The sequence below is a fragment of the Sphaeramia orbicularis genome, chromosome 6 (genome assembly GCF_902148855.1).
Source record: "Sphaeramia orbicularis chromosome 6, fSphaOr1.1, whole genome shotgun sequence".
Lineage (NCBI taxonomy): Eukaryota > Metazoa > Chordata > Actinopteri > Kurtiformes > Apogonidae > Sphaeramia > Sphaeramia orbicularis.
Window position 1 is genome coordinate 9,038,374 of NC_043962.1, and position 12,163 is coordinate 9,050,536.

The 12,163-nt window shown below is 36.7% G+C and overlaps 1 protein-coding gene across 5 annotated transcripts in view; it reads left to right on the plus strand.

Annotated features, from left to right (window-relative positions):
* The first annotated feature begins 1,298 nt into the window (after positions 1-1,298).
* Positions 1,299-12,163, plus strand: part of kiaa1549la (KIAA1549-like a) — a 200,519-nt gene continuing 189,654 nt past the window's right edge. For all 5 annotated transcript variants that reach the window (XM_030136533.1, XM_030136535.1, XM_030136536.1 and 2 more), the window contains exon 1: positions 1,299-1,781. In XM_030136533.1, coding sequence (XP_029992393.1) covers positions 1,544-1,781 — 238 coding nt within the window. In that variant the 5' untranslated portion in view covers positions 1,299-1,543. The remainder of the gene's footprint in view (positions 1,782-12,163) is intronic.

Below are 12,163 nucleotides of genomic sequence, written 5' to 3' on the forward strand. Positions count from 1 at the left end.
TGTTTTAAAAACCTCCCAGATGCAAATCTAATGATGCATGTATTGAATTTTCTTCTATGAAAATGTACTTAATTTACAATACTGTGTAAAAGTCCTAGAATGACATTGGACTCTTTTATATCCAACTTCTAAATGCAAGAGTTTAAATATATAGTATGCTAGGCACAGGGGTGTCCAATCCTGGTCCTTGAGGGTCAGTATCCTGCATGTTTTAGATGTATCCCTCTTCCAACACACCTGATTCAAATGATAAGCTTATCATCAAGCTCTGCAGAAGCCTGATAACGACTGTCAGGTGTGTTGGAGGAGGGAAACATCTACAACATGCAGGATACCTGCCCTCAAGGACCAGGATTGGACCCCCCTGTAGGGTGTCATACATCCATACATGAAGGGCCTGTGGAATGAATTAGTAAAATGCAAAAATTACACTGAGATGTGAACAGTCAAGGGTGTCAAACTCATTTTAATTCAGAGACCACAAACCAATTCAATCTCAAGTGGGTCGGACCAGTAAAACATGATGACATAACAGCCTATAAATAATGACAACTTCAATGTTTTGTCTTTTTTTTAGTGTAAAAAAATAAAACTACATGAAAATGTTTATGTTTACCAACTATCCTTTCCTAAAAAATGTTAATAACCTGAACAAATATGAACAACCTGAAATGAATTTAGAGAAGTAAGTGCAGTTTTAACAATATTCGGCCTGCTACTAAGTGTTTTGTGTATTTGTAGATCCACTACGATCTGTAACTTGTAACATGCGTGTAAATGATAAGCAGAGGCATTATAGTTAAAATTTCACATATTTTTCTTAAGAAATTTCAAATTGTTCATGTTTGTTCATGTTCAAATTTTTCAGGTCATTTGTAGGCCTGACTAGTAAAATGATAATTGTAAAAAAAAAAAAAAAAAAAAAAAAAAAGTACAATTATATTATGAAAATATTTATATCCACAAAGTCTCCTTTAAAAAAATGACCTTAAATGTCTTGAGGAGAAAAATAAGTGCAATTTTAATAATAATATGTCTCAATTAGGTGCATTTATTAATTAATTTCATGACAAAATTGGAGATTGTGTAACATTTTAAGTGTGTCCAAAAACTTCTTTCCACTACTGTATGTTATTATTTTACTGGTCTGGTCTTGAGATTAAATTGGGCTGTATATGTCCTCTAAATTAAAATGAATTTGACCCCTCTGTGTTAATGCCAATAACTAATTTTTCATTCCCAACAGTTTGAGATGCTTTTATATTGAAGGACTCTGTGTTTACTTCCGGTAGTGCAGATTTGTTGACGCAGCTGTCCGCAGAGATGGAGAGCGCCTTGCGGTCGCAGTAGGGACATCAGACTTCACACAGACACCGTAAAGCAGAAATAAACATCTCTTTGTGTCTTCCGGACCCTCACAGCCTCCAGCGGGGCTCATGGAGAGCGGAGCCCCGTTTGTCCGCACCGGGCGCACGTTGATCGGATGCCTTTCATCTCATCAGCGCCGTTAGATGTTTTCCATTCAGGATTAATTGGTTGACCAATGGCTCCCAAACATGCGCTCCTCTCCAGCAGCAGCAGCGCCAAGGTAAACCAGAAAGGAGAAGACCTCAGCTGTCCTCCGCCCCCCGCGGCATGGATCCGGGACGCCGGGATGGTGACCGTCTGCTTGCCGAGGAACAGGAGGAGGACGCGGGCGCTGGATGGGATGCTGGCCCGGTGGTTGGTGACCGTCTGCGCGGTGCTGATGCTGATGATGCAGGGCTCCTCGGCTGCTCACGGTAAGACACTGATGCTGCCTTATTATCCAACCTGTTGTGTTGCGACGGAATAATGAAAATACAGTCAAAATATTACAAAGACAGCATGACCGCAGCCTCAGATGCTTTTCTGTCATTTCTGACCCATATTCCCGCTTCATTCAGGCTCTTACCGTGCGTTAATTTCTCATTGGCTTCATTAGTGTGTGGAACAGTTCATCAGTGTACATAGGTGGACATGGTGACCTGTAAAGACAACATCTGCCTTGTGTGTTTGGCTGGTGCATATGGGTTTGTTGTTGCCACTCTCCATCCCCCCCATGCCTTCATTGATTTAACTTAAAACGCACGCAATTTCTATTTAACCCACTGTTGGAGTCGCACATACAGGCCCTGACCGATGTCACGTTCCCACACGCGCGTCCAGGGCGCACGGTGGTGGACCGCAGCGCTGCACCGTGCCGCGCCGTGCCGTGCCACAACATACATCCCCGCCGCGGCTGTGTTTTTGCGTCAGGAGGAAACTTTTTATTCATTAATGGAGCATTGAACCCCGAGGTCTCATCCTCGAACGCATCCATAGGGGACGTTTGATAGTTGACACAGATAAATAATTCACACCTCCATGTCCTCACTGGAAAACACAAAAATAGCAGAGCGACGTTTTCATTTTTCACTCGATTTCCGTTTAGACTTTTTTAGGAGGGGAATACATTATTACGCACAAGCCAGTACCTATGTTATAATAATAATAATAATAATAATAATAATAATAATAATAATAATAATAACAACACTAATGTTGTCAAGAAAAGCCTTTTAATATTTTCATCTGTGTTTTAGTTTTTGGTTTTTATTTAATTGTGACTTGAGAGGAAACAGGTTTAAATAACGAAATAGATTAACATAATTAGACTGATTATAAGCAGTAAATGCAGCTGAAGTAATTAGAAATCAACAAAATGTAGAGGAAAGACATCAGAGCCACTGTCCCGACAGATCAGCTTTGAGTTTTGTTCATTTATTGTTATTTAACACACGTATGTTACTTGTTTTTTAACCCGTAACATAGCATGAAAATGTAGTATATAATCAAAAACATAAAAAAAAAAAGCATTTTTCACCAAAAGCGCTTTAACTGAAGAAACACAGGTATATTTAAAGAACACGTAATTGCTTTATTTCCTTTTTAGCTGCTTTCATTTCGTTATATTATGCGTTTTGCTCAGTGTCACACTGTTACAGCTCAGTGTGACAGAATGGAGCCATCATTAATAGTATTAGTAGCACCTGTGCTGTTTTTACTCCGACCAGTCAAAATGTCTGAGAGGTAAAATAGGCCTGTCAGTGTAGGTTTAGTTTTTCCTCTTTGCTGTAGCTCATTGACTGTTTAAGAAAATCTTTTGGCCACTTGTGACACCGTTAACAATGACTGTGAATTTAATTTCGATGTTAACGCTAACAGCACAGAAAATGGCTTTTGAGAAACTGAAATGTCCAAGAATAATGACTTCTGGTAATGACTTTTCCTCAGGATGATCCATAGACAAGGCTATGAACAGTGCAACATAGACAAAATAAACTCCACTATCTGTACAGGAATGTGTCATAATGTAAAAAGAAATATGAGGAATACAAAAACCGCTTAATATTTCAAGTGGAAGGGCGAAGGAAATATATAGTTGCGGAAAAAATTATTAGACCACCCCTTGTTTTCTTCAGTTTCTTGTTCATTTTATTGCCTGGTACAATTAAAGGTACATTTGTTTGGACAAATATAATGAGAACAACAAAAATAGCTCATAAGAGTTTAATTTCAGAGCTGATATCTATCCATTTTCCATGGTTTTCTTGATAATAACCAAAATCACTTCAATTCTTACATCAATATCTATGGCATTGTACTGACAAAAACTGCACTTTTAGGCACTCCATGTTTTCTTTTCTGTCTGTTTTAGTGACATGATACACACAAGATTTAGTACTTGATTGCATAACTGTAGTTTTTGATGACTTTTGATGGTCTAATAATTTTTTCCGTAACTGTAATATAAGGCTCTGGAAATACACAAGCCTTTCAGTTTGATTAATATTGTCCCATTGATTAATATTGTCCCAAACCACACATCACATGGTCTCAAGCAGTGGGTTATTTGTACCATATGCAAGTGGTAAACCCAAGCATTTGTATGATTTAAAAGAAAAAAAAAATTCATCTAATTGTGCTGCTTTGGCTTTGATCCACTTGCCTTTTTTTGTCTGGGGTCAGTTTGCAGAAAATGTAGTTGCTTTTTTTTCCTGAACTGGGGCTGATTCAGATTTGGATTTCAGAACAAATTTAAGGTTTACTCATGTTATTTATTTTGATATTATTCACTTTTTAACACTGCATGGGCCCGTTTTACTTATTTATTCATTTAAATCTTGTTTTCATTTTCATTTCTTGATGCTGCTCGGGGCTCCATGCACTTTGAAGATTATATTTAGAAGAAGCATTTTGAGGAGAAAATGTGCGACACTGCAGAATGCTGAAAATGTTGCTTTACTGGAAATGCAGAAATCTGAGCTGAAATACTGTATGTGAAAGACTGAATGGTTAAATGATTTACATTGTGTTGCTGAAAAAAGAAATAGATCTGGAAGAATTACAAAGTGAAACAAATCACTTAAAAAAAAACTGAAATCTTTAAAGAATAAACTGAAAAGGCTGAAGAAAGCAAAGGTTCAAAGTACAATATATAACATTTGCGCAGGCTTATATTTTTGTGGGAAGTTTTTTGTGAACTGTGTTGAGATTTTAAGTTAAGCTAGTATTTCACAGTGTTGCTGCTGTAAAGAAGCAGAAGAAATTCACTGAAAAACACTGGAGTGAGCGTAATGTTGTGGAAAATCACAATCTGCAATCATCATATATCAGTCTACAGGCTTTTATCATGGATGTGGGCAAGCAAGAAAGTATTGTTAAGGTAAGTTGCAATTTTTCCCAACACTGGAAATAAAAAGCGTAAATTCATTTTCTTTAGGATCTGAAAAAAACCTGTGAGTGTGTAAGACCAACAGTTTTTTCTACACACTTCAATATGATGTTACATCGTCCAAAGTGATCATTTCTTGGACAGATAACGATTTTCATTTTATGTGGCCAGAAAATGATGATCGGTGATAGAGTTTCTGTTCCGTGGCACAAATCCTAATGAAATATCCAGACTGTGCACCACAAATGGAGGACTGGATAGAGGTTATAGGTGACGTCAATAGGCTGGAGAAGTTGACTTTCTCTGTCAGACTTCATTCGAACAAATTCACCGATTATTAGAAAAACTGGGTTGATTTTGTAACACTATTAAGAACTGACTTTACTTGATAAGAGTAACGTGCATATACAGTCGTGGAAAAAAAATATTAGACCACCTTTTGTTTTCTTCAATTTCTTGTTCATTTTAATGCCTGGTACAACTAAAGGTACATTTGTTTGGACAGTTGTAATGGTAACAACAAAAATAGCTCATAAGAGTTTAATTTCAGAGCTGATATCTAGCTACTATCCATGCTTTCTTGATAATAACCAAAATCATTTCAGTTCTTACATCAATATCTATGGCATTGTACTGACAAAAACAGTGCTTTTAGTCATTCCATGTTTTCTTTTCTGTCTGTTTTAGTCACATGACACACACAGGAGTTAGTACTTGATTGCATAACCATTGTTTTTGATGACTTGATGGTCTAATAATTTTTTCCACGACTGTAGACCCATGTAAATGCTTGGTTCATGTTACATACTTTAAATGTTCGGTGTTAATCTTATACAGGGGAAAAGGGTTTCTGGAAGGAAAGGATGGAATGGGAAAAATACATATTATTTCCCATTAACTCTTTTTTTAGGTTACTGTGTATATTTTTGCTCTTTCTGTCATTGCTCCCCTGTATGAGTATGTTTTTGTTTTTTGTTTGTTTTTCTTTACATATATAGAATTTATATATATGATGTAAAATGCTGATAAGATAATGCTACCTGAAAAAAATAATAAGATAATTACCAAAAAAAGTAATATTCAGACTGATCTCAATAAATGGCGTTGTATGTCATGCCAGGTCTTATGGCATTTGGCGTGCTATATCTACGCATTTTCAACCTTTCATGTGTTATTCAACGCCATTTGATCGCGTGTCAATTTACGCCAACATCTCTGGTTCACATAACCCTAACCCTAATCCTCAGTGCGTGATGTTTGACGCAGGGGGCTAATAACGGCATGAACATACACACGGAAAGTTTAGAATTAATTTTATTTTCATTTTATTTGTTTATTTCAAGTGTTTACAGAATACATGCAAATTCAAAATTCCAAAATCATTCATCTACATTCGAAAAGGAGAGGGAAGAAGAAAAACTTATTTAATCCCACCCCCATTCTCATTATCAAATAATTTAACATTACATTTTAAATACTAACTCCTGTCCTTAGACTTCAAGCCAGACCAATGAACAAAATAGGCCTATACCCAAGTAAATAATAATGTGTACAGATAACACGCCAATTAAAAGTGGTGTGTATATTAACATGAGTCATGATATCACGTTGAAATATGACTGATTGATGTTTGATTGATGTATTTATTTCGAACATGAATGTCAAACAGAAGAAAATGAATAAACAAAACACTTAAACATAAGACATATAATACATGTTCGAAAAGGAGTGAGAAGAAGTACAACTTATAAACTACAACTTATGACAGATTATCTAAAGGAGGGGTGTCAAATTCATTTTAGTTCAAGAGCCACATTCAGCCCAATTTGATCTCAAGTGAGCCGGACCAGTAAAATAAAAGCATAATAACCTATAAATAATGACAACTCCAGATATTTGTCTTTGTCTTAGTGCAAAAAAAACCCATTATAAAATGAAAATACTTGTTTTTATAAACTATCCAAACAAAAAAGATGTGTGAAGAACCTAAAAAAAGTGAAATTTCTTAAGAAAAATAAGTGCAATTTTAACAATATTGTGCCTCAACTTATCAGTTCCACATGTGCATGATGGATCAGATCTACAAAGACACTAAACGGTAACAGGCAGAAAATTGTTAAAATTGTGCTTAATTTTCTTTAGACATTTCAGGTTGTTCCTGTTTGTTCGGATTATTCACATTTTATTGTTACAGGATAGTTTGTAAATGTAAATATTTTCATAATTTCATGTTTTTTTTTGCACTAAAACAAAGACAAACATTTGAAGTTGTCGTTATTTATAGGCATAATGTAATTTTTTATTTTTTTCACATCAAACCGAGAAGAAAATCCTTATTCATTAATCATTATTTCTTGTAGGTTATTATGCTATTATTTTACAGTAGATCATATTGGCCTGTATGTGGAACCTGAACTAAAATGAGTTCCACAGCCTTGACTGGAATTTTTGCACTTTGCAAATTCATTCCAGGGGCCGGATTGGAACCTTTGGCGGGCTGCATTTGGCCCCCGGGCCGCATGTTTGAGACCCCTGATCTAAAGGAAATTATTTCATTATTTCTTCCACTTTGATGCTCAAAACAGTCGTGTCATTTTCTCCCCTAGTTGAGTAGAGATGCACATGTGTGTTGTGTCAGACTATCATATTAAGCTTATTCTCTTTTTTCTGGCTGACTCAAAGGTGAAGCAATCGACTGGCTGATTTGTGAATGTGGCCTGTCACTCAGCAGCATTCGAGCAGCCTCTCCAATTAGGTTTTAAATGAGAAAATAATGGCTCCTCTCACTTACACGCCGTCCCGTTCTCAGTCTGGATGTAGTAAAGGAAGCGGCGCTGCTTTATTTATCAAACGCCTTTGTTAAGGGGGAGATTTGAGAATGAAATCAGAGGCACAAAATATGGCGAAGATTGCCAAAGTATTTGGAAAAATACAGTTTAAGTGGCCAGCCTTGCCAGTTAAATCTGAACAAATCGCCCACTCACTCAACATATCCTCTTTTATATCACGCTGCTGTGCCACTTAAGAGCAGGCTTTGCTATAGCATGGCTCGGGGAGATTGGACTTTCTCTGGCTATTCAAGCATTCAGCTGTTTCAAGTTGTTTGGCAAAAAAGTCCTATTGGCCCCATTGTGTTTTTCTATTCTACATCTCTGTTTATAACAAAAAAGATTATGTTTTGGAGGCTGACGCTTCACCAGTGTGTGTTTTTGGTATGTGTGTGTGTGTGTGTGGCACATACTGTACGTGTGTGTAGGTGTTTTTCTTTAATAGGTCTACAGAGATCTTCATCCTCAGTCAATAGCTGAGATCTATTGGTCCACGTTACCATGGGAACAGATCTGCAGCTAGTACTTTTCTCACTGTGTGTCTGTGTTTGTCAGTCAGGGATTGAAATAACATCTGAGTAAGTGCCAGGTTGGAGTCTGTTGCCTAATAATCAGCGTCAGATGACACATCGCTGGAGATAAAAATGCTCTGTGAAGCACTGAGAGATTTGTAGGGTTTGAACTCGAGACAAAACCAGCTGCTAAACATCCGGTTTTCACTCACAACACAACGTCATCAACACTGTTTGTGGTCAGGACCCTTTATTATCACTCTGTGCTAATGGTCTTTGGCAAACACTTCACGTATAAACAGTGAGCTGGTACCACATCAGCATTTCTTCCAGTAATTTAGATGAACCTGTAGTGTCCAGAGGGTGAATTAAGGGAGATTTAGTGATCGAACCATCACCAGTAGCTCATTTGTTGAAAATTAACACAAGAAACTGGCAAACGTGGATAATTTCTTCATCTTCTTTTCATCTTCCCCCATAATTTTGTTAAGTCTGAAACGTCAACAAAAATTTGTATTTAATTTCTTTTGTCCATCTTTCATTTATGTTTGACAATGTGAATCAGGTTTTTTTCTACGTGAAAATCCACATTTCAAAGTCAAACCAACCACTAAATTTAATGCAATGTAGATCATCCAACCTCATTCTAATATCCAAAGCCACATAAAATCAAACTGTATATATACTACAAACAAAAAGTTAAGGATATTTCTTTTTTCTTTTGTCATTTTTTGTCATTTTTGCCATTTGTAAATAAAACTGTTTGGTCATTAAAAAATTGTGTTTCAATACAATTCACACACAAAAAAGTAAACAGTGCTGTGCAAGAATCCCAACTGAAAAAAATAGCCCAAAAATTAAAAATAGCCTTAACTTTTTGTTTGTAGTGTACTTCGACTACTTACTTTTACATTTGCCTGCAGCTCTTGAATAAGAAAAATATCTAAACTCGGCTAAAACATTCCTAAAAGCATTAAATTTAACTGTTTGGTGCATGATACATAATGCAGTAGTTTGTGAAGACAGCACAATAGGATAAAAAACCACAAAGATCATTGGTGTAAAGGTGAAATTAATGATACAGTAGGACCAGGTATTATTCAGCATTTTCTTTTATTGTTCACAAAACTACACCTGTTTTTCAATACTGATACTCAACAATTCATTTATCATACATAGCTTTTACAAATATGAAGGGGTTTTCTCACAAAACCTCACTTTTTATGTAATCCAATTACCTGATTACAATTACTTGCGCAGACTGTAAGCATTTTGTATAATCCTGATATAAAGGACCTGTATTAAAACTACCAGAAATGGCATATTTTCTTCACTCTTCCACCATCATTTTACACTGTTTCAGATCTGTAATGGTCGTTAAAGGGGTCATATTTTGCTAAACCTACTTTTATTAGTCTTTGGTACATTTATTTGTGCATTTGGGGACCCTAACAGTTCAAAAAGTTTGAATTTGAACCCTTCAGGTGCTGCAAAGCTATCTTTATATTCATTCCGGCAAAAATCGAGTGGATTTCTACAACCTGTTTCAATTCCTTCTTAATTCGTTACGTGTCATAACTAGTTATGTTACGACATTTGCACTTAAAAGGTCAAGACTTCAGACAAACATTTCTTGCCATAACTGTTTGTCAGCAGCAGCGGTTGTAGTCCATACTGAAACTATGTCCAAACTTTGATCCGATTACCTAAAATGTTCAGTTGTTGGCTGTATTAACGAATTCAAGTAGCTGAACAGGACACAGCGCACAGTCAACTACCTGGAGGGGGTAATTAATGAAGAATTCAGACCCAAGCATAGCATTTACAGTTTATGTAGACCACAGGGACATGTTTTAAAATGCATAATTCTATTTCAAAAAAGCAAAATATCACTCCTTTAAGTGGCATTATCTCAACTCTGTTTCTGCTCCTGGTGTTAAACATTCAAGTGTGGAATTATCACCACCAACTGTTTATCTTGAAGCTCGTAACCTGTAATATTTGACCAATTCAGTGAGCATCTAATTACATTAACATCATGGTTTTAGTTGCAGTGCCAAACACCACAGTACTTCTATGAGCAGATTTTAGTTTGAAGCCAAATGATAAAAGAGAGAAGGGCCATCAGATGTTGTTTATTTTAATTACTGAAACCCGTCATTATCTGTAATTTGTTTGTACTCGTATCAGTTAGATGCAGAGGAAGTGCCAACACATAGAAAGCTCAGGCAAAACTATTCTGAAATCTGGAAATTAAATAAATAACAAGAAAAAAATAAACATGCCTCAACATTTCCGATATTGCAGCATGATGTCATCCAGTATGATGCTGGATCAGGCGATAAAAAATAACTTGCCACCCCAAATTCCTGTGAGATTTCGAGTGAGCGATGATAGAAAAGGGATGATAAAATGATGCACACTTTAATAACTCTGCAGAAGATAAAAACCTTCCTCTTGGGATTATAAACAGCCACAGTGACAAGCCTTCAGATAATGGATTTATACCTAGGGCTCGGTCAGTCGGCTTTTTTAGGGCTGGTATCATAAGCCCCTTTTACACAGCACTTCTGTTACGGGAATATTTCACCTTTATTCCGGAACGACGTCTGTGTAAATGAAATGGTGGGATCATTTGGTCCCACCTCTGTCACTGCCTCTATAATGCCTCTGGAGGTAGTGACAGACCTGCGATAAAGGTGGAACCATGATTCCAGAACGCTATGTACTGGGGCGCTGCTAGCAATTGTGGGCTCCATGAAAGCTAAATGTTGTGGGCCCTCTACAAAATTCAGTATCTTGTTGATTTCTCTAAGTTGAGTAGAAGGGGTTGGGGGTTGGGGGTAGGGATGTAACGATTACCGGTATAACGATAAACTGCGGTAAAATTGCCAACAGTTAGTATTACTTTTTAAATTCTAATTATCATGAGAACCGTGTTTAATTACCGCACTTTTCCGGAGAAAACGCCTATGTAAAGATATGCTTTTATGTCAAATATTTGAGTATAGTTTTAATTTATTACAATTTTAATCGTATATACCTAATGTTTGGAATCAATATTCACTTTTAAAGTCTTTGAAAAGGTTCGTTAAGCATCTGTGTGTTATTTATGCAATACATCATATACATTTTTCAAATCAGATTTTATATATTTTTTGTGTTTTCTGTCCTTTTGTGTTGATACAGTAGGTTAAAGTGAAAAAAATAATAGTCAGATGATATAAATGAAGTTGTGCTGAAAAAAAAGATGCCAAACATCGGTATAGTAAACATTTGTTTATATAGTATAAAAAGGTAAAATCAAAAGTACTGAAAAATGTCCAAAATAGGCTCAGATCCCTAAGGGTTAATATTTGAATGTTTCTGCCAACAGAAAGTACATTGTGCCAATTTTATTTGTTTGTTTGATAATAATGATAACCGTGATAATTTTGGTCACAATAACTGTGATATGAAATTTTCATATTGTTACATCCCTAGTTGAGGGTATGTATATGGGGTAGGGGCAGCAGTTATATACATGGGGGAGTGATCCTGAACTAACGTAACTAACGCTGACATGAAGCGAAAGTGAGACTTAACATCTTTTCAGTGTCCGACTCCTGGCTTCTATGCCTCTATTATACAGCGGACCTTACACAAAATTTTCTCAACTTCTAACCTGTTATCCACTGGACCCCCTCCACTGCTCTATGGGCCCCCCAGAAATGCTAGGCTCCATGAATTTGTCCCCTTTACCCCCCCTTTACAGCACCCCAGGCTATGTGTAAGGAACACTTTTCCTTCCACAACCAAAGTGTGACGTTTTGATGACATATTGTTTGTGCTACTCCCACCCCGGGGGGATTTAAAGGTGAGTGCAGAGGCCATGTATAGTAAACAAACATATAAATGCGACCAGAGAGATGTCGAACTGGGGAGATACCGAGACCTGCGAGCTGTTGTCACTTTGGGCAGAGGACTCCATTGTTGTTTTGAGAGCCAGCACCGCTATGCTCGGGGTATTTCTGACACGCAAATTATACATCACACTATATGCTTCACTGCGTCACTGCCCCTTTGAGTCTGGAACTGTGTAAAAGTCC